Source organism: Platalea leucorodia, assembly GCF_965183815.1.
Source record: "Platalea leucorodia genome assembly, chromosome: 2".
NCBI lineage: Eukaryota > Metazoa > Chordata > Aves > Pelecaniformes > Threskiornithidae > Platalea > Platalea leucorodia.
In genome coordinates, this window is record NC_138824.1 from 112,208,366 (window position 1) to 112,232,725 (window position 24,360).

The 24,360-nt window shown below is 36.1% G+C and overlaps 1 protein-coding gene across 1 annotated transcript in view; it reads right to left on the minus strand.

Moving 5' to 3' along the window:
• GBE1 (1,4-alpha-glucan branching enzyme 1) overlaps positions 1-24,360 on the minus strand; it is a 165,147-nt gene that overhangs the window by 116,112 nt on the left and 24,675 nt on the right. The window contains exons 2-3 of the mRNA XM_082304470.1: positions 12,947-13,116; positions 3,306-3,421 (exon numbers count right to left, since the gene is read on the minus strand). Coding sequence (XP_082160596.1) covers positions 3,306-3,421; positions 12,947-13,116 — 286 coding nt within the window. The remainder of the gene's footprint in view (positions 1-3,305; positions 3,422-12,946; positions 13,117-24,360) is intronic.

Genomic DNA, 24,360 nt, shown 5'->3' on the forward strand with positions numbered 1-24,360 from the left:
TTAAAGCACAAGGTTTGGTGTTTGGTTTGTAATCTGTGCTCAGCTTATGACATGTCAGAAGTTTAAAAAAAAAAAAAAAACAAACACCACACAACCCCAACAGCAACTATATTTGTTCACTTAACTCACTCTAAGCTCCCCACTGATCCATGGAGAAAGAAAAAAGTGCCCTTTTCTAGCAGGTAACCTTATTTTGTAGATGGATGTCATAATCCACAAGGGAGTCACTCAGCTGTTATAAGCATCCATCCCTTCACACAGAAATGTATCAGAAGATCTATAGCAGGTTTTTTAATTACTCACCTTCTTCAATGTTTATATTTACTTATGAGAAGACTGACTGAAGAGCTACAGTAGACAGTCTACTACTATTGAAAACAGGCAAATGTTTGACCTCTGCTCTTCATTTATTTTCCTACAAAAATATTTTGTGACCTGATCTAAATTAGTGTCACCAGCTACACTCCCTCCATTTCCCATTCTGGCTTAGAAATTACTTATTTAAAAGGAATGACCTTGTCACTATTTCAGAACTTGGCATTTGCCTGTGTAGAACTAAAGATGAAAACAGTGTAGACAAAAGCGAAAGATACGGACCTTCTGGATGAGACTTTTTTCCCCCCTAGCAGATTAATCAAAATCACTACATAAATGTCTGAAGTGAACTATTTTAACTTAAATATTTAAGAATACTATTGGTAAAAATCTTTAAAACCTATGATTCCTTTATGCTTCTTTAGTAAAGCAAAAGAGGGAGTACCTTCATTACTATGAAGAAATAGTTTTTGTTGCCTAGTCTAGTGCACACAGACAGACAACAGTGCTTGTGTATTTAAACATTAGCTCTGCAATCTGCATAGTAATTTCCATCTACAGACAATCCAATATTCTCAGCTTCTGCATGAACAAAGGACTGCAAAACTATGCTCTACCACACAAATCCTCGTGTTCCCAAAAATACTCTCATTTAAGAACGATCATAATTAACAGAACCATGTGGTTTGAAGAAAACTTAAAGAGCAGCAGTTTTCTGAACCCATTAGTGGAATGAGAGAGGATAAAAAGATCAGCCAATAGCATGAGAGTTACATACATGCCTACCATGTGGAATATTCCAACCTCATTCCAGCTTTTGTGACTGATAAACCATTTTAGAACTACTTTAACTAGAGATTTCTTTCCATGTTAGTTATATCATCTAAATACATTCGAAGTACACATTGTGATGTGTCAGATTCAGTTGTGTAGGCACCATGGAACAAAAACGAAGTGTCATGAAAGATTATTAGCAAAGTTACAGATGAGGTTACAGATGAGGCTGTGAGCAGTTCCATACAGATGAAGTCATCAATTATGATTACGCACACTCGTGAATCAAGTTTCTAAGTCTTTGCACTTTTTTAAGACAAGAATATACACACTTAAAAGCAAATCCATCTCACAGGCAGACAGAACGGTCCAGCTACACGAGCCTGTTTGGCAATCACATATTTTGAGTGTCAGTATCAAAGGCATACATCTTCGTTTAGAACTGACTATGTAAAAGCACAATTAAAGAAGTGGCAGGGTAAAGAAAAAACTAAAAAAGGAAAACAAACTCGGATTCTGCTCTCCTAGCAAGAGTCTCATGGCTTTTCAGAAGACTCAAAAGCACCTACAGAACTACAGCAAATCATCTTACTAGCACATCAGTACCAAGAGTAATCAGTAGTCAAAAATTCTGCACACTAAACAAGTTACACACAATGCAGTCTTTGCTTTATGGAGTTTATATTTCAAAGAAAATAGTAAATGGAAAGAGTGAAAGTACTATAAAGACCTGTACTTCAAAAATAGGAGATATGACCAGCGATTATATAGGTAGACAGAAAAAATAATCTTAAGGTTTTCCAAATGTGTTTAAGAATATATGCTTTTTGCTATTATGTTAATAATTATCAACACTCCTCATTAGTCACACCTCTTATCTCTACACTGAGCACAGAATATTCTACAGTAGGTGAGCTCAATAGTCTTGTAGACAAAACATAAAAGGTAAATTCAGCAACAATCACAAAATCTCATCTACTTACATCATGTAATCATGGAAAATATTAAGTAACCATTCTGCAATCTCATACATTACTGCATAATCACTGTATTTCTGAGTTGAAGACAACTGTTTTCTTTCCTGCTCTGTAAAATAAAAACAGCTTTCTCATCCCTGAATGATTATTACTAAATTTCAATTTATCCATATTTATTACTGGGATAATTTCATAGGCCATAACAAAAAGCATAGAGATAAGCACACACATTGAGTAAGCATTTCTAGAGCATTTTTATGCATATCTTTGTTTCAGCAGATTACTTGTTTACTTAAGCTGATTTTCAGCAGAAAAATGAGGATTTTTTTTTTCCAGTGTGTTAGTTTTGTTGATATGAGCCCTGAAAAATACAGTAGTATTATACAAATGCTTCCAGTTTCTTAATTTTCCTAGTCTATAGATTATTTCAGTACATTTCTTTCCTTAACTACTCATTACTGCCCCACATTAGCATCCGATATCTCTGAAACTCAAGCTCTGACTGCAACAATTCAAATTTTCAGAAGTACATCTTGGACCGAAATCAGTATTCACCTATAAACAAGCAACTCTGCTGATAGTTAGTTGTCATTATGTATATCTGCACTAAGCATAACAACTATAGCATTTGACAGCTCAAAGAAACTTTCCATTAGTTTCTGGAAGAAAGTATTTTATGCTTACAGATATTCACAAAATACAACTGATAAAATAACTAAGTTTTCCCTGCGTCTGTATTTAGTTTAACTTACTTAACCTAAGCCTACTGGTCAGTACCCTTAATTCCTAAGTGATAGGCAGATATTTCACAAGACAGCACGTACCACTAAAGCAAAAAAAAGAGATCACCTGAAAAGACATAGTTAAAAGGATCACAAAAATTACCAAGGTATTGAGATTTGAATAGGATCTTAATCTTGAGTAGGTGCATCAAATACAAAAAGACTTTACCTATACATTACTTTATTACTATTATTTTTCAAATTATCAATATGTAAATACTGTTTTCATCTTGTAACAAGATACAATACGCTGTATCCACATATGCCTGTTCCTAAACATCATGAAGAGAGTTACATGTTAATGTTTCACTCATTGAGGTCACTTTGCACAAGTAGATAAACTCATTCTGCTTCTTAGAACAATTAAAAGAAGATGAAGTTATTTAAAAGAAGACAAAAAGGACAATTGAGTAAGAAGGGTTATAAGAATTGGACAGAGTAAGTCTAGAACCAACACCTTTAGCTTTGATCCATGGGGCACTGGAGGATAACCATCTTGTCCAGGTGGAATGAACAGCTCCCACTTCCCATACTCCATCTTCTTATATGGATGAGAAAATGGATTCCAGCCATCTGCAATTTAAAAAATAATAAGTATATTTATCTTAAAATGTGTCCAATTACAATTCAAAGGTGTAACGGTATGTTCCATCTTTTTCAGAATAAACTTCAGTGACAGCAGATACAAATACTTTTACATTTCATTCTACCATACACATTCAAAAGAGATTCAATAAAATGTATAATATTTTCATTAGGAAACCATACTCCAATTCCAATTTGACAATGATTAAATTATTTCTAATTTACCTTCTTTGATCAAAGTAAAACCAACCTCCTCCTCCCCCAATAAACACTACTGATTTTAATGCCACAAAATCATGGCAGTATGAAAATTAATGGCTGAAAAGTAATGCTTAATGTAGAATTAAAACAAAAAAAACCTCACATCCTAAACAAGCCAGTAGAAATATTTGCTACAACACTATGGGGAAAAAATAATTAGCAGCTGTTGATTATCAAGAGAAGTGAGTTTGGACAAAACGTAACCAAAACCAATCTCCATAAACTGAACACTCAAACCAGGTCTGGATACACAGGTTGCTCGTTGCCTCTATTTTGACAAGCTGATGTCCTATTAGTAACACTCATTAAGCGTATATAATAGGAAAAATAAAGGGGAAACCGCAGACAGACTTGGTAGCAACAGCTAGGAAACCACACAATACAAGACCATGACAACACAGTCAGGAATTTGGCCTGAAATGCCACAGTTTTATTTCAGTAAGTCTTGAAGAAGAATTTCTTTTTCATTAAAAAAGTTCAATGAACCAAGCTTAGATTCCATAATTCAAGATTCTTTGTTCTCTTTGGATTCACTGAGCACTGGAGACATACAGCGTTGGTCATTATGACCTGCACAACTGAACAGACATCTGCCAAGAAGATCTTGTTTGTTTGTATGCATGTTCAAGGTTAACTCATATGAACGTGAGTGAATATAAAGCTTCTGAATAGACCGACTTTGGCAATGTAATCATTTCTAGGCTAGAAGGAAATGGCAAGCCAAGTTTGAAAATTACTTTTTTTCTGCCTTGAAACATGTCTATCTCACATAGTTCAAGGCAGAGACTCCTAAGCTAAACCAGTCACAGAAAATTGAATTGCAAGACATTAAAGCGACACATGCTAATCTTCCTTCATGCTAATCTTTTTGTATGCCATGTCCTGTAGTTTAAAAAAAAGAGGTGGCTTACACCTCAATAAAAGAATAAGCTGCCTTCAGTGACTTATTTACAGGAAGTGCAGTGCATGATCTTAGGCAGGCATTCTGTAACAGCTAACAAACTGTTCACACCCTGAACTGTAGTTCCATGACTAGTTTAAGGTAGTATAAAACAATATTGCTACTAAATATGGTAGTCAGGGTTAAAAGCAATTCAGTAAAAAACTGGACACACCATTTGAGCAGGAGCATCACTTTTGGCACCACAGAAATAACAGCAGGGGAGGTAGAGAAGTGAAGAAGTTATCTATATTCATCAACATATGTATTTTCCAATAATATAGATATGTATTTTCCAGTAATAAAAAATATTATCTCCTGTACAACAAAAAGATAACCTTCTCTAACAGTATATGGATGTCTTGAATTTCAGAGAAAGACTAGGCTGCTTTCAAAGTAACTTGCTAGTTGCTCTTACACAGCTGTTTAAACCTGCGAACTGCCAATCTTTAAAGAATAAAACTGAAAGGCACAAATCGAACAGGCGAGACAATGTGACAAAAATAACTATGTAAGACAAATATTCTAGTACCTATTCATTTTACAGTAGAGAGCAACGTCAAAATCAATGAAGAGATTATTATAATAAAATGTTTCGCGTGCTCAAAAACAGAAATATAACTAACTCCGTACTCTAGATGATAGTTTTCATCACTATTAAGGTATTTGGTTAGTGCAGACAGAAAATACACACATTAGCAGAAGGAAAGTATTTACTGAACTATTGCTTGATTAATAGCAGAAGAGCTTGTATATTAGTAAGATTTAGATGGGTCTTCCCCTGCAGTTTTACTCCAAAGTTTCAATCAAAAAATAATGAAACAAACACTACTAATGACTTAGTAAATGACTAAGGCTACTAAGACCAACATTAAACAAACAATACCTTAGCAATAAAGCAATCCTCCTTAAAAGAAAGTCAAAACTGCAAACACTATATATAGTCTCTATACACTGTAATACATATATTTATTTTATTTCAATGCAGGGAATGGTAAAAAGACATAGAATACATCACTAGGATTTTATGGCTTTGGAAAAAAAAAAGTAATATAACATGGTACGTACTTCAAGTTACAAGTCTGTCAGTGATCATAACTAAGAAAAGAAGAGGGGGACATCAGTCATCTAAGGGCTCCTGAATGCTCCCAAAGCACTGAAGGTACTTAAAGGGCAAAAAGGGAGTTGGAGGTAGAAAGTAGGGCAATATATTATGCATAAACTAGAAAAATTACATGCTCATTTAGAACACATTTGCATAATCCAAGTGGCACTGATACAGACCTTAAAGCAAAATGAATGACAACCGAGGGGTACACAGCCAGCTAAAACCCTGGAAGCCTACTGGAGGAACTGAAGACATCTGGCATAACTTATGCCTGTGTCTGGACAATTACAGCACATTTTGTCCAAAGCAGGACCTTTACCTGGAGTACACCACCAGAAACAGTAGCTAAACTTCAAATACCAACACATGCTAAGAACCCTGTATCGAATGCTCAGAAAGAGCACCTTCAAACAACACTGCACCTTTTAACACAAAAGCAAGAACAAAACACACACAAAGATGGTAACAGAGTTAAAACTGATATTTTCTTTTAAATTGCAAACAGCTAAACTGTCTGAAATAAACATTTCGGGCAAAAACAGGAAAACAGAAGAAAGATGAAAAAAGTCGCAAACATCTTAAGAAGTTGCAAGACGACTATTTTAAGGAACCTGTTAGGATTTATGATAGTCAAGACCTTCTTATGGGAATTACTATCAACTCTTTCAACCTTCTTCCCCCCACAGATATCTGATCATCTTCGCTGATTTTCATGAAACTCTTTCAAATTGAGCTGTAGCTCTTGATTACAATGCATAAACTGAACCAAATATGTCAGGTGATGACTTGCTAATACTGAACAAAATAAAAAGTTACAGCAGAAGTCTTAGGCCCAGTCTCTACAAAACTTACTTGGGGAAATTGACTGAAGTTGAGTTCATTATGTACACCAAGAGCACTGAATGCTTACATTATTAAAAAAAAATTCTCGTGACCTCTGTTACAACCACCTCTCCTCCCTCCTTTAGAGGCAGAATGGCTGCATCTCTCTACCCACTTAAGTATCTCTGCTCTCCCCAGGCAGCTTTAGCAATTCTGTCCAAGCTGATTACACTTTCCCCTCCACCTGCTAACAATACTGGATGGTCCTGTTAATCCTTTCTCTTCTCAGCCACAGTCATTCATTACTGGGTGTCCATGATTCATGACTTAAGAATAAACACAAAGCAATACCCATCTGTCCCTGATGGTCCTACTTAAAACCATTGTTTACTACTTACCCCTGCAGAGGAACTCATTTAGGAAGGTTCTAACTGAAAATACTGCTTTGGATTAAGGCAAGAGGCATAAAAAAAAAGTTAAAATACCCTGAAAATTGAAGGCTTCCTTGAAAGAGGAAGTGGCTCAGGCTTCTCTCAGTTTTACTGCTTAGCTTTCAGATTTTTCAGCAAAACATAGCCAAAAATGCGGGGGGGGGGGGGAGGGCGGGACACAGGGATGACGGGACACAACACACAAGACAGGAACAAAAAAAACCAAACAAACAAACAACCAAAAACTGAATAGCAGACTATGAAAATACAGAGACGAGAAGAAATATCTTAGTTTGAGGACAAGGACTTCAAAGACTCTGCCAATAGCTACAAACAGAAAAAGGCTGACAAGATTACCAGCAGAAGTTCAAATAATCACCTTAAATACGTTGTAGAAAAAAGGACACCATCACAGAAAACCCATAAGCCATACACAAAGACAAGAGCTTCTATACAAAAGTTCAAGCCCCAGGTATGTCTTAGTCCAACATGGAAGACATCTTGAAGAACCTAGCACTTCTATTTTCTCTCATCTCTGTGACGGGATGTTCCAAAACCAGACAATTATTTAAACATTACACCCCACCTCAGCAACATGAGGCACAAGGGAACTTCTTGATCAGATCTGCAGCCTTAGCATGCCAAAGAATCATAAACTGAGCTTTAATCTAGAACTAATTTCACCACTATAATGCCTTGGACTCTACCATTTGTCATTAAAAATCAATTTAAATGCAATACTTCCAGCTAAATCATAGAAGAAGATTGACTTCTTGTTCCATCTCCTGGTTTTATTTTCACATTGACAAGTGTTTATAGCCATACAGCTCTGAGGCTCACGGCTTAACTTGGAGTTTCATATCAGAAATTAACACTGCTCTTGCTTCACATAGGGGAAAGGAATACTTTTTGCATATTGACCAAATCATTCACTTGTTCCAATGTAAGAGCTGATACATTAGTGCAATGTTGTAAACATTTTTTCAAAAGTGAAAAGCTTCATAAACTGAGATTGAATTCTCAAGTGCAATAAACTCATCTCTTAGGGCAGTTATATCTCTACATTCCACATACTTCTGATCAACTGAAAGATGCTCAAAGAGACCAGAGTCCAGCAAGCATTCACACATCTTCCTTGAGGAAAAGGTACCAGGCAAACAGCAGTTCAGACAAGGGAAAGGCATCAAAATCCCACTATCCCACAAGATACCTTTATACCATTTGCTTGGAATATGAAATCAGAACATTAATGGAGAGATTCTCCAAGGACACAATACTGTTCTACACAGTGGCCAATTAGGTCTTCCTCCTCCTACATTGCCTGATTTCCAACAGCTCAATAGCAGGGTCATTAACATAATCTGCTTAAAAAGTGATTAAACAGCTCAAACACTGCCATAAAAACAAACGTCATTACTTCTCAGATAGGATGTCTCCCTGGATGTTAATAGCAGCTTATACTTCAGTCTACTGCCTTCAGTTGTCTGCAGCCACAGAAGTATAGCACTATTTGACTTTACTCATGAAATCTAGGTATTTTCCTATAAAAAGCTTTGAAAAAAGTAGTAAGAAGTTCAGTATCATATCACAGTAGAATCTAGACTCCATTTAGGCAACAGTTTGAGTCAAGTCTGGGGAAAAAATAAATCATTTAAGATATGAAACGTTTCTAATCAGCTGTCAGATATCTAAATTGTGAGGGCTAGTGGCTTAAGCTCCCTTTTCTTCGCTCTGAAGGAAGCCTGTCAGAGTTTAAATAATAAATAAACCTCCCCCCAAAGCCAACCAGCTTATCCTCCCTCCACCCTCCAGCCCCAGCAGCAGCCTTCCCCACTAACACGAGAAAATGGAAGCAGAAACCAAAACAAACAGATATTCCACACTGATCAACATTTTAGATCCAATGTTAGCTGGGAGGGAGGGGAAGGCAGAGAAAAGAAAAAAGGGAACTAAAGAACAGAAACCACAAGTATGACAACGTATTATATTAAAAACCAACTTCCAAATTAGCATATACAGACTTACTCTTTCAAGCTTCTTAAAGCCAGTAACTTTTTTTTAATTAAAATATTGTTTACAGATAACATATGAGTCTCTCCGTGGCCAAATACAATTTTGAGTGTTCTAATTCCCAAACAAATTCTGTGGGTTATCCTCAAAACTTGGCAGTTCAGTGACTTATTTTGAAATAGCTGATTGTAAAGTAGCAATAAATTGCCAGTAGTCACCAAGCTCCTCAGCAATACAGCATGCAAATAAAATACTCAACATGTTATCACAGAGTTTTAAGGTAGCTATAATGTTGATACCGCCTCTAGTATCAGAAACTCAGATGACTAATTGCCTCATACACTTGATTTACTGAGAGGCTAAAAGTACTAACTGACAAATCTTAACGTTTTTGGATGTGCATTTAATACTTCTTAGATAAAGCATCGTACCAGAATACCAACAGACGTAATATCTTTTTCTGCCCAATTATGGAGTTTTAAAGAGACAAAAAGAACTCAGAGTATTGTGATTTTCTTGAATTTATGTTTTTCACTCTCCAATTCAAACACAGATTTGTGTGCTATCACTAGTTTCTAGCTTTTTTTCCAGAATGCACAGTGATACTAAGAATTATTCTACAAATAGGAACTACCCCATTCGTTACAAGTGTTTTAGAATTAGGTACAAAAATACCATAATTTGGGACAAAATACCTTTTATTATCTGCTATAAGACATAAAAGTCATTCACAAAAAACTTTACATTTGCAGGACTCACGCTTCGCATGTATATAATTACAGTAATAAATTATTCATGTTTATCTTAAGCATAGTTCATCATAAAGCTATTAACAACTATCAGCTTAATTATAAATTCTGAAAGAAGTTTAAGTTCTCTGTAACACAGTCTGCACTTGCCATTATAATTTTTACTAATTTTTGATCCTCAAAAACTTATCAGATTAAATATCAGGGACTAATACTTTGTGTCATTTCTTGTCTTTCCACTAAAGATCTAAGAGACTCACAGACAATACTGTTAAACGGTATGAGAAAACATTGCTATTCATCTCCCTACATGGGAACTAAAAAACAAAGCATGAATTGACTGTTTTTATATTACATGCCATCATATTTCAGGTAAAAACCTAAAGAGCTGCTGTCATTTAAGTTCTATGTTTCTTTGTATAAGACTTCCAACTTCCCCCCCAAAGTCATTCAATTACAGTTCCCTTTATAAAAAGCTGAGTTTTATAAAAAAAATTCTTATTAAAAACAATCCTGATATTCAATTTAAATACAATATAATCATAAATTTAGTTTGAGACTTTAACCTGCTTGAAAACTTAAAGAAAGGTTAAAAGGATTCAGTTTTAATTAAACATATCTGTAGCAACCTGAATCTAAATCTTAGGGTTTTGCAACCCAATTTCTCATCAGAATATTATTAAAGCTAATCTGAATTGAATGACAGTCTTCCATTCCTCTAGGCTTTCTGAGTACATTATCTTCCCCTTTGGGAATGAATACTACTATGACTGATGAATATGATATATATGACAAACGCAGTTTTTCCACATTGAAGTGAATTTTTTTTTTTTTTTTTAGTCTTCTGACTTCTTACTGCCACATTTCATTAACATCTAGATACAACTGCTCTAAGATATTAGTCCTAAATTTCTGCTTCCTATGATGTATTACATGAAATATTTTAAATGAAGGAGAGTTTAGAAGATCATTAGAGTTTTTAGCTACTGTATTCTGGTGTATGTGGACTTCCCCTGCTAAGCTGCCAAGCCAATTTACAAGTTATATCCTCTTTTTAAAATACTTGTTATGAGTTTCATTAAAAGTCTGTTTTCAAAATGGTTATTAAAATACATATTTAAAACAAATGTATTCTAGTCTTCAACTGTGTTGAGCAATATAACTTAAAGACTATTATATCCATCACAAAAACCTTGAGCAATGGGTGGGGTTGCAGGGAGTGTGGAGGGGGGGGTAAGGAGGAGAATTTTCTGTGTGTTTATACATATCAAGTTGAGCTATTAAAATATCCTCATCTAGCTGTCTTGCAGTCAGTATTGATAGCTGGCATCACTCATCTAGCAGTAGGGGAACTATACTTGTGATTCATTATCCAGTTTTGAATCAGAGGACATATCTGATTCCCATATTAAAATTCAAGTACTGCACTAACCTATTTTATCAATGTCTATTCCAATAAAAAACCCCAAGGAATATTTCAAGGAAAGCTACTCTATCATTCATTAGGTTAACCATATAAAACAGGAGCATGGTTGAAAACAGTGTTGCACTAACTTTTCTGTTTGTCTTCTGCATGAAAAACAAGATTTTTCTGAAAATAGTCATTGTCTATAGACTCAAATTACAGTGAATAGTGGACACAGATCCTCCCACTGAGTTCTTAAAGACAAGAAAATACAAATTGCTGACAATAAAATAGATGTGTGTTATGACTCTGATGTTTGGAAACTGAAGCATAACGTGACTATTTAAACACTTTCTTTTGCTTATTCTGTTTGTAAGTATATGGATCTTGGGACTATGAAACAACTGTACTAAAACAGTACTGTTTGCTATGAAGCATTGAAAAAAGTCTTAACAATGGATCTAAAAGACACTGCCAGGGTAGTCCATTTATTTCTTTATTACTGCATACATTTTTACAAAAACGTAACCATAGTACTTTAGAAAGCACCAGCAGATACTACAGCTAATGGCATATGTAATGAGTCTTATCATTTTAAAGTTATATAAGCACATACGATTTCAAGTTCATGACTTCCTCAAATAGAGTTTGCCCTTTTAATAGTTACCTCAAACAGGGGTAAGAAGGAAAACTCAACATTTAACTTTTTATTTAAGCAGAAGTAGTTAACTGCCTCAAATTGGCAATTCATATACTTTTTTGTAATATAAACAGACACACTGAACACTCACCAGGTAAGTATTTGCACAAAACAAAAGTTGGGTAAATATCACTGCATACTTCCGAAATGCAGTTAAACTAACCAAATCATTTCACAGGTAAAGTCCCGGTTCAGCAAGAGCCAGTAAGAAAATTCCTAGTATTCTGATGGACTAATACCTAACCCTGAAGAAGGGATAGAGTAGAGAGGTGAAAGGGAAAAAGAACGAACCCCCCCAAAACCTCAAACAAAAAGGAGAGTGGAATTAGTATCACAGGATTTAAGAGCAAAAACCTATCTGACTTCCATTTAAGAATTTGCAGAACGTGATTTAAGTTTAGCTAGCCTTCCAAACGAGGAACAAATTTATATTTGTCTCAAGTTTTAAGTGAATCAGCGTTCTCACAGTAAGCAATGCAATTCCTCCATATAATCCTGACATCTTCCTGTTCTACTAACATCCTTCCCTCTTCTCCCCTCAAAACAGACCACCACCTACTCTTTCGTAAATACGTTAGTTTGATTTTAGGTTACCATTTTCCAGCAGGACTTTTGTCTACAATCTCATGATCAGTGGGAATTTCAAAGGGCCTTGGTCCTTGGACAACACTGCTGTTAGATCAGTCAAAGATAAAGCAAATTATTCCACTGTTAATTCTCCTTCTCTGCATACAGTTTTATAGAAGCCTAACTGTAGAGCTTTAGGAAGAACCTCAGGTAGTTTAAACACATTCAGCCTAAAGCTGCAGTGTGATCAGGCTATATCCTTTAGACAAGTCACCGCCTTATGGGTATTAAATAGATATACATAATACTGACCATATAATAGAAACACATGTTCTTAGGCTATTACAATGTAGAGTAGAAGATTATTAGTTTAAGGTATGAAATGCCACTACACCAGTCAGCCACTACCTACAATTTTACTATCAGAATTTCACCGTTGCTACAAAATTGTCTTTAAGTGAAGAGAGTATTGATCTAAAACACAGTACAGGAGAAAAGAAATATTCCTAAAAATACTTACTGAAGTCACCTGTGAGAAACACTGCTTCTGCTCCTGGTGCCCACTCTTTGCAATATATTCCACCATCCACAAATTGGTTAACTCCGAAGGTTTTGTAACTTTTTGAAAATTTATCAAGGCCTCCTTCATTTTCCTCAATGTTCTTCAAGCGGTTATAAAACAGAGAATACCTTGCAATGAAAATAGATAAGATTTTTTAGAAAGTTTAGTGACTTTCTTACATTAAGATTAACAAGTGTAAGAACATAAAAAAAACCCCAACATTGACACACACTGTCACACTATGTCCTAAGGCTACAATATCGGATTCACTGTTCTCTATAGAAATAGAAAAAACGATCAAATACAAACCATACAATTTTTCCATGGTTGTTACACAGTGCAAAGTTGCAATCTTCATGTTTGTCTGCATTTTCTCTACCTTATGGGAACAGTTTGCACTTTAAGTCTAAGACTACAACTCCCGATTGGCAGTCAAGAAATCATAGTATTACTACACAACAGGAGAACTTCACACTCTGAACAGCCTAGCACTTTTTCCTCCATCTTATTAATATTGGACACAGGCCTCCTAGGGAGAATTGTATAGCCCTGCTACACCTCTCACAGCCAATTTTAATAGACAATCTCAGGACACTGAGAAGTTTGCAGTACAGCACATAGTAAGTATGAAGGACAGTCTGGCACTCACAGAAAGCAGCTCCTTAAGTAGCCTCTCTACACAGGCCATCAGCAAGACTTCGCAGTCCACTGCCACTACAACAATTTGGAAAACAAAATTACCACTTCATGGAAGTAATTATTTGGTCCGTACCCTACCTACCCCGGTAGGACATGGAATGGCCTAAACCACTAATGTAAAAATGTACTAGTAACAGCTTAGAGGTTGGTTTTTTTTAACATATTTTGCTATATTTTCTCCAAGAAGCTCCCACTGATTCAAGAAACACACATCAGGTGTACAATATAAATAAGGTGGTCAACTTTGATTCCTAAAATGTGAGCTATTATGTGAAGAATCACAGCTAAAAGCTTCAGTTGAGAATTTTATTAATGCTACCTGTATGGTTTGTTTTAAGTAAGCCATCCCCAGTGTGTCTGTGTTCTTCATAAATGGAAAATAGTCTTCTGAAATGTATAAAAACTAATAAGAATCCCACCAAGAACAACCTGTCTGCCTCATTACACTTACTGTATTTTGAAAAAAGAAATAAACAGTTAAGAAGCAAAACAGTACTGTGGGATGGTACCTTGTTGGTTAAGGAAAAAAAAAAAAAAAAACACCACAAGAAGTAACATAGCCTGTCTGCAGTGTCAGAACTTAAGACACCACCCTGTGATTTGTTTTAAAGTTTTGTTTTAGAATTGGCCCTTAATTAGTTCAAAGCAGAGGATTAAAATGTCTGTTTACTGGTTAAGGTAAAATAACATTACTTATATTAATTTAGAGTACTGTGACTACTTTCAAGGTTAATCTCCCAGCAAGTTTTTATTATGAAGACTGATGCTCACCTTTAAAGACAGCAAGATTTGAAAAATGCCTCAGGACACACTATAGCAAATACTTTTATAAATTTTTGCCCGTTCACCTGCATCATTCCTTTAAAATTTGCTCATGGGTATAATCCTCAGAAGTGCATTACTAACTACTACTGCTCTGATAATCAATTTCAGTTATAGTGCTTGAGGGAGAATATTTTGTCAGATTTCCAAGAAGTGTATTACATATATACACAAACCCAGCTGACTAACTTAAGTTTTAACCAGCTGCAATCACAGAAAGATTTATGTAAATAAAGTTTAAATACAGAAATATAAGCAAGTCAAACAGCCACAGAAGTTCAACATACAACATTTGGTAAAGACAAAATTACTCCATTATTGAAGGGTTCTCCTTGGAAAAAGTATTTTGATTTGTATAGCTTTTTTTTTTTAAATTTTAAGCCTTCCTTTAAAATATATCAGTTATACAAGAACACAGTGCTATTTGCAAATTCCAATTTCTCAGCTATATATAAGCTGTTTCAAAATTGCTGCCTGTCACATGTATTATTAACTAGTTCCAGCTGAAGCAGGAACCCTTTTGTATATGCTATAGGTAACTTGCAACTCCAGAAGAGATCTAACTGAAGTAATGAATTTGACACACTTAACCTATTCCAAAACAGCCTTTGTATTTATCTACTTAAAATTAATCCCCCCCCCCCCCTTGGTACAAATACATTTTCACAACTTTAAAAACACCTTTGGCTGGATGTGGCGTTTCCTACATTCAGGAAGAAGGAGAAGTGGCAAGCTTCATCTTTAAACAGAAGTCAATCATACAAATCTTTGAAAAATGGAGAGGAATGAAGTGATACATTTACTAACAGAGAAGAACAGCATATCACAGAGAAGGACGGAAATTTCCATGCAGAAAAGAAAATGGCTATGATAAGCTTCACGTAACCTAGAGGCACGCACATGCTGACTGCCTAGTACTCTTACTCAATGAGTCCTCCTAGCAAAGGAGGATCAACCCCATTCATCTCATTCCAAAGAAATAAGCAGCAAATTAATTCAGGATTTAAGACTGGGTTTATGGGGTGGGAGGGATGAAAATGGACTTTCAGAAAACAATTATACAATTTATGTCTTTGGGAAAAATCACTGTAAGCTCTGGACTCTTGTTACAGAAGCACTAAGAGTGCATCCAATGTTTCAATTTGTCTTTCAGTAAATTCAAAGTTTAGGCAAACAAAAATACCAAGACACTTAGCATGTGAAATGATCATGAGTATAACTGTAAAAAAAAAAGATTACTCTTTTTGCTCACTTTGCAACTGTGGTAAGCAAGATTGCATGCTCAATAAAAACAATTACTTTTGGAGGACAGTGGTCAAGGAAGAAGTAGATTAGAAAAGTTGTTGATCAGGTATATAAAACATTATTACAATAATAGCTTTTTATATGGGACAGATTTTGAGCAAGTAATACAGCATCAGGTACATAGAGTACAAATGCTCCCTCAATTTGTCCGTAAGCACGCTGCTTGTGATAGAGCAAGTTAATTCAGGTATCATTGCTGCATCATCATTGCAGAAATCATGATTATTGAAACAACTAGCGCTCTCCATAATTGTTTTTAAATTATATTCTAGAAAGCATTCCATTTTAATTTTTTTAACCACCTCCTGAAATTATCAAATATAGAATTGTAGTTTACTCTAAGTTCATGAAAAACCCACTAGCTTCTGAAATAGATCAATTACTTTCGCTGTAACTAATCCAAAAACTCATCTCATGAGATGAAATGCATCTGGACACAGAACAAGGTTACCTGCAGTAGAAGATCTTGTAAAACAACAGAAGCATAGTTCTGTATCCTGTTGCTGCTTTAATGGAAAGGATTCAGTTAAGTGCATGCTCATGATCCAGATCTAGGAAACTTAAGGTTTTGCTTTCACAGAAATTTTGGCTTTCATTTCTACATTGTTGAAGCTTGTTAAACATTTTTATCTTCCAAACTGAAACGCCAGGATTACATGCAGAAAATGACAGGAAAAAGTTTTTTGTTCAACCAATTCCAAAGACTTATACTGTTCACTAATAGCATACAAGTGTTAGAAGAGGAAAGGTAGGCATTAGATTGAAGAGACTGCATTTCGTGATCCCCTCAACACTGAACGTTATGTCATGTTCAGTTATGCATATGTGCTCATGACATACATAGACTCTGGACACAGAGGACACATTTCAAAGGTGAGACAATCTTGTAAAATTCTGGACAGGTGAACAGAGTCAACAACAGCGTCCAGAGCTACAAGTCAGGACAAAAGGCTGACTTCTGCCTTCATACTTTAAGTCTTCACAGCTTAATGAGTGACTGCAAAGTCTTAAGATTTCTCTACTTCCCTGCATTAAAGTTGACACTGAAGAGGATTACAAAGTAAAACCTGTACCCAGGTATGCCTTGAAAAGTACAACCATTACCTTTGGGACAAAAAACTAAATAAAGCAACAAGAGGATCCACGGAACTTCAGGTACAGAGGGTTTGAAGCAACCAGAAAAAGTTGTACATGAAGTCCCCTACTACAGCCAGGTACAAAACCACGCATCGGACAAACGTGGACAGCAGAAGGGGGCTGCTTTTGGTGTATTCCTTGCTCTCGGAATTCTTATGAAAAAACAAGCTTTTCAATTCAAGTCACACTACCCATTCATCTCACCTCTCTTAACAGACCAATGGGTTTCAAAACTAAAATACCGAAATTAGGTGTTTTCTTCAGACTTACCAGAAACAGAGACCTCACAGTCTCAGCATTTCCCTAAGCACACATACACCCAGCTTGACACAAGACATTTGGTAACACAACACTACTTTTATACCAGCATTTTTTCCCCCTCCTCTACCACTGTTTCACTGTGAAATACTGGTAATCGTAAACATCATTTGAAACAGGGTCACAACAGCCTTTTCCTATTGTTACATTCATAATTTGTAACACAGCATTGCTTTAAATCCCACGCTTTATACACAGCTTTGTTTAAACCCTTACAACAGGAGTGTAGGAATTAGCCGACTTTCCATAGAAACAGGATTAAAACATCAAACATGAATTAGTATAATGGCTATCCAGAAAGCAAGTATCTTGCCAATAAAATAACCTTCATAGTGAAGGAGTAAAGACAATATTAACTCGGTAGCCACTTCAAGGGTTTACATTTCAGGTGAGCACTTATTCCTACACACTTCTTTCACTAAAACACCCTCAAATATTTTGTCTTATGAATACCTAGAGATCTAAAACTTATACAGTAGAAGTATACAGTTACGAGAAAAAGATGGCCTGAAGTCTTTCAGTTCAATGTAAAGCTATACAGTTCGTATCCGAAGAAATAACGTTCTCTTTATTTGGTAACGATATATAAAACCCTCCTGATGCTGCAGTTCCTGTCACCACTGACTTCATTCAGCTATTGATCCCATTAAAAGTCTCAGGCATATGTTAAAATTAGTAGCTTCAACATGGAGCACAAGAATAAAAAAATTATGCCTCCCCTTCCTCCTCAAAGTCAACTACCTTAGTGAAATAAGACTTTTGGCAGACTATTGAAGAAGTCTGATGGTGAGTCAGAATACTGAATTAGGGCTCCACATAAAGCCTTCAGGTCTTTATTCTTCCAAACAACCAGAGGTACTAACTCCTTCCTGGCCACCTTGTAAAATGACAAAAAGGTATTCTAGAATTTTAAACTTGTAGATTTAACCAGATAAGCTTTAGTTTCTTAGGCATCACAGTAATCTAAACAGAAACTAGTATAACCAAAAAGGCCTTAGCAGCATACAAGATACCCTCATTTCATCAGTCTGGTGCTGAACTCCAAGATGGCTGCAAAATTTCAAGACATTTTTATGCCCATTCTCATACCTTTCTCTAAAGCTGTAGTTATTGCAGTTTATAGAACAGTCAATCAGCTTATTTTAAGACCTCTGGTCACCACTGAAATTACTACTTTTAGTCCCTCTTCTGCTTATGACACTGATTTTAGTAGCTATTCATCTTTTAGATTCTTTTTGTCCACACCAGCTTGTGTGTCATAATTTATTTCTACAATATTGGTCCAGTATTAATGCTAATTTATTCAAAACATGAAAGCAAATAGGAGAGACTTTGATAGTGGTATCTGGTGTCCATATGGAAAGCCCAATTCTGCAGATACCAAAGGGAAAAGGATATGAAAGAAAACTACCCGTAAGGTACTCTGTAGCCAAATCCTCCCATTTTCCAACAAATACAAACATTTACAGTAATGTCAGTGTTAAAAATAAAGCTATAGTCCAAAAGACAAGAAAATAAAACTCAGCTACTTAAGTCTGTCACATTTCTTTACATTTCTTCCAACGTAGGTGTTGGAAAGACTAAAATATCAAAAGCAGAAAGGGAAAAATGGTTTGTTTCCCCCCCCACCTCTTCATTTAAACAACAAAACTTACGAAAAACTGTTTTAGATTTTGAAATACCACTTTTAGATCGAGATACCGCTTATCCTGTTTATCAGCTTAATCCTGACGCCTCTTAGGGAAAGGCTGCCTCTTATTTTCAACCTTCCACTCTTCCCTGCCACAGAAGAAGCTGTATCAGCATTACAGTAAAACAGGGAATAGGAAAGCAGAGAGGCCATCAAATCCTGTCCTGTACCATCACTGACATATCAAACACAACACTATCCATCAAGTTACTGAGATTTCTGAACTCCATTTTCAAAAATGCCTTGGGTCCCCGTCCCCCCCACATATTACTATGACTGGAAAACTGCTACAGTGCTTTGCTGAAATTGTAGCATCTTCCTAACATCCCCACAGAGCAGCTCTGTTCAAGGGCTAACATACCATCATCCTCTGCTCCAAAATTACACTGACCCAAAATTCTCCTACAGCTTTCCAGTCATAGTACTAAGGGGTAAAGAACAGGGCTCTGCTGACTTCTCTGGGCATTTTTGATTTTAAAGCATCCGCACGTCTTGTAAACAAGAATGCAAGCCATCACATCTCTGGAATGATATTGAGATTGCATGCTGTGTTCAGAGCTGTTGAACGAAGCTCACTGTGACAGTGCAGGAAGACTGGGGCCAGTGGTGGGGAAAAAAAGTCAGGCAGCGTGAAACTCATTGACCTACTGATGTGGACAGACCATCAAAATATTCCCTGTTTTGGTACAGATCCACTCTATCTTATGATCCCTGTGGACAATCAAAAGGGTCAAAAAACTGTGCCAAAAATCCAAATCATCAGTGTAGATGCACCACACTTCCACCGACATAATACCATTTACAGATTATTTCTCTCTAGGATGTGGAATAAACTGTCACAATTTTTAAAGGTTTATTTTTCTACAATAATTTATTATTCAAATAAAGCCACACTTTGAAATTTGTCAAATAAGAAATTGAAAGTTGCCAATTTTAGTTCTGATAGTCTACTGCAGGAACATGCAAAATGATTAACAGCTGGTTTTGAATTATATACCAAGAAAAGCTCAGGAGCTGCAGTTCTCCTCCTGATATCACAGGCAGCCCGTTCTTTAGAGAACGATGCCCAAAATCTTGCAATGCTGTCATCAACTAGCAGTGATGGGTATCATCTAAGTGCCTACACTGAACATGTAAACAGGAACCGCTTCTTTAAAAAACCTTGATAGCTACAGAAGAAGAGGAACTGTTTGAATCTGAAGATGTGATGTTAACACTTAGGTCAAACTTATGTACTTAAGCAGCTCTTACCACTATGCATCTAGTCAAAGATGTTCACCTGCAGCAGTAAAATTTGTGCAGAAAACCATGTTATAAAAACAGACTCCCTTGTGGTCTGCCGCAACCCTCAGAGTAACCAGTCAAATTCAACAAGCAACATGCTGTGGCATTTCATAGAGCCTGCCTATAAAATAGGCATTCCTGCCTCCAACTTTGATCTGATACATTTATACAGAGCCACATGGTCCAGGCTCACTGGATCAGGGCGCTAGCTTTTTGATCTCCACGCTGCAGTCCACTGTGTGCAATAAGCATCTTTAACCACTATTAGTAAATCACAGAAGCGGCAATTGCTACCTCATGAAGCACAGCTGTAAGGTCTCTGATAAAGACTGTGCTGTACTCACCGAGTTTTCCTGGAAAGCCAGAGCAAAATTAATTTCTTTCAAGGTAGTCAAAGGAGGAACATGTGGGTATATGAAACTGCACAATCCTGAAACAATCATCACCAATAATCCCCATTTCTATTCCTGCTGTGACCCCTACCACTTCAAAAGAAGAAAAACAGGAAATGAAACGATGAAAATAGAAGTTGAAAATGTAGATGCAACATCCCTGAATACTTCAAAATAAAGCGCATGGGGCTGTTCACAAATTACCTTTTCTAATATTGCTGCTATCACTTTGAAGATGCAGTTACAGACCCTTTCATTGACACCAAAGTCAGTGCAGAGTCCCTGCTCAGATTAGCGAGTCCCTGATTCTCAGCTCGTAAGAGGATGGATTGAAGGAAGATAGGAGTAGGATGGATCAAGTTCTTCCTAAAGCAAGTTTCTGCAGTGTAACGAATCAAATGCAACAGACCATGTTGAACTAGAATTATGCAGCAGAAGCAAATTCCTGTTTACAGTTGCTTCTTCAACTTCATTCGTCACTAGTGAAAGTATATCAAAACAGATTGATTTGGATTTTATTTCATTCTTTTCTTTTTCACTTCCCTTTACTCACTTTTCATTTGACTGTTCAGAGTATTACACAAAGTAATCGCACTTAAGGAAAATAGTAAGTAAAGGCACAGTAAATATCAGATAGGTATGACTACTTCAGAACAGCAGATTCACTGTATTTTAACTTATATCAACTTTATAGTTTTAGATGATTGACTTGCACTTTCCACATAGAGAAGTCCTGTCCCATTCAGGTAATCTTTTTAATATGCATTTAAATAGATTAAGCAACACCTGAACACGTTACCTTTGAAGCACTAGAAGAATTCCAAGAGGTACGCTCTAGAAGTACAGGATAGCAATGGCTGATGTTTACAGAGATCCAGAAAGAGACAATAATTTAATTTTGCTTTTCTGCTGGTTAAAAGTGTTACATGTTTCTGAAATCATGATCTTAAGAAGCCTGTGCGTGGCTAAATCTGAATTTCCCAGAGGTTCTAGTTGCTCTATTTAAATTATTCACTACACAGGTACTTTGCCTCTCTCTCAAGTCAGTTTTCAGCTCAAAATGTGTTGAATTGCCTCTAAGGATTCTGCAGGTTGTCCAATGATATTATGTTCCTTTCAGGTGTAATAAAATCCACCGTTATCCAAATAATTTGGGGATACAGTTATTCCAATAAGGAACTTGCACAGTTAAACCATTTCTGCTATGATTCCTACTGAAGAAGTGCTTTTTTACGAGTTATTAAAAAGACCACCCAGCAGAGAACTCCTAAGAGCGAGCAAGAAAGGCAAAAATTTCAAAAGCAGCTTTTCCAGTTTTTCTCTACTCTGCATATAATGAATGCAAACATGCAATTTTTCATTTCTTCCTTCCCAAGAGACAGGACAGCTCTGCTCTGTGCTTTTGTGGTCTCCCCAGGAGATTTCTTTCAAGTTTACCCAAATGAATGGAGGGAGGGCAAGAGATTCAGTAGTGTCTGCTATTGCTGAATCCCATGAACATAGTGGTTTTTCAATAGCTACATCCAAAAAGCTCCTTCAAGTAAATGCATTAATTTGAGTGTCGTTATGACTTCCCTCCAACTAGAATAAATCTGTAATATTGGAAGCTACACTGGAAATGGAAGCAGAAGCAGTTTAAAAAAAAAAAAAAAAGAAATGCAATAGTACCCACAACACCTTACTTCAGTAGTTACTTACAATTTCCAGGCACTTTCCATGGTGAGCAAACAGATGTAAACTCCCAACTCTCCTTGGATGTTCCACGATTTCAGTATGGAGAAGTAACACAACTTTGTGTCTCAAACTACATGCAGTATCTTAATTAAGAAATATTTGCTTGGGGATGATTTATGAGTAATAACTTGCTCTGTTGAAAGTTATTCATATAGGACAAGTGACTGATGCAGCATCAACTTTTTTCAAAATAATTTAAAGTGCAGTGACATGCAAGTCAAGCTCTAACAACATACAGTCTAGTAAGGAGGAGCACAACAAAACATGAAAACTGGCAGAAAAAAAAGTGAAACTAGAGTTTTTCTTGACACCCTACAAGCAGTTGCTATTTCTAACAGAGATGTAAAGACCTATAAGCTATGAAGTCTAATAAAGATAAATACATTTCAATAGTATTTTAGCAAGAAAATTATTCGCTGACTTAAGTTCCAGCACTGTGCTTTCTGCACAATACACAGAACTAGAAGCAAGCCTCTTCCCTGCTTTAAACATTAGGATAACTTAGTGGCTTCACCAGCATTTGACAGCTGTAATGTTTTTGCCATCAGCTTCATAACGAACACACACAGTGCTCAATTCAGAACCAAATGCAGGAGTGATTACAAGATGTATCAAATGCAAACTTAATGCAATCATTTACTAATAATTGCTCCACTGACTTATCTAAACCAATCCCACTTCTAAGAACACCCTTCCCCACAATATTTAGAGGCTGTCTTACTCACATCTGCATTCATTTGTTCATCTATCACCCCCTTCAGTTTATTAGAAACACATGGATGCACCTCGCAGGATAAGTGTAACAAATTACTAGTGTTTAGAAGGAGCAAGAGGCAATTTCTTTCCATCAGAAGCCTAGCAAACTAGAGACATCAATTCAAGCAAAGAGAAGAAAGCAGTGTACACATAACTATTAACATTCGCTACAAGAAAGCCATTTTATCTTTTACCCTCTACTGAGACAGAAGGTATATAGTTACCTTTTTTTTTTAAACTAAAAGACACCCCCAAAAAACCCACAGCCACTCCCAAAAGCCTTATGATACTAAGCTGTGTTACAACTTCCCAGCACAGCACAGCTATGTATATTCTGTATCTGACAAAGCTCTCAAGACAGCTTCCCTGTCACGAAGGAACAGTCTAAATAGAACAGCAATTACAAAATAATGGGAGTTCCATATTTTTTTTTTCTTTGTATATAAGGAAACAAATTTACCACTAGCATACTTCGTTTATTTTGTTTTACACATCTGAACATTTATCAGATAAACTCTTTAGGTACGAGATTTCTTCCTTTAACAGTCATTGTCTCACTATCTCTCTGCTAAGTAGTCTTAATTATGCATGAATTGTACACTAAAACCCCTCTTTTAGCTACAGTAATTTGCTTCTGTTGTGATGATACTGAAGCAAGCTGATGGAATTCTTTTTGAACTAATGTAACTACAGAGAAACTCCATCATATTTGAGCAGAAAGCTGCAGAAGTGTAGACAGATTTCTTTCTCAGAAGCAGCAGACTAAGACTGCGTTAGCTCATGTTTCATATTACACAAGAGAAAATAAACTGAAAGGTCAGTTGAACAGTTACAGCATTGCCCTTTTCCAAGGTAATCAGCAGAGCATGTAGCAAAGACGTGAACACAAGCGTGACTGGAAAGACAGTAGCTGATAAAGAGGCTTTTGCTGCCAGAAGTATGTGGGACAAAATACCACACTCTCAATGCCCATCAAGGAGTGTGGCATACTGCAGGCCCTACTTCAGTAACTCTGATTTATTACTTTAATTTGAAATTGTGTTCTTCTTAAAACATTCAGGTTGTCATATTGCCAAAACATACTAGAATGAATATGTAATAGTGAACATCAATCACATTCTCAGGTAAGTTACAGGAACAGTATCATTATTAATTTGTTTGTAATATGGACACAATACAGTCAAATTCATTGGGTTTACTAATGCATTTTTATTTTAAGTATACAAATTCTTCTT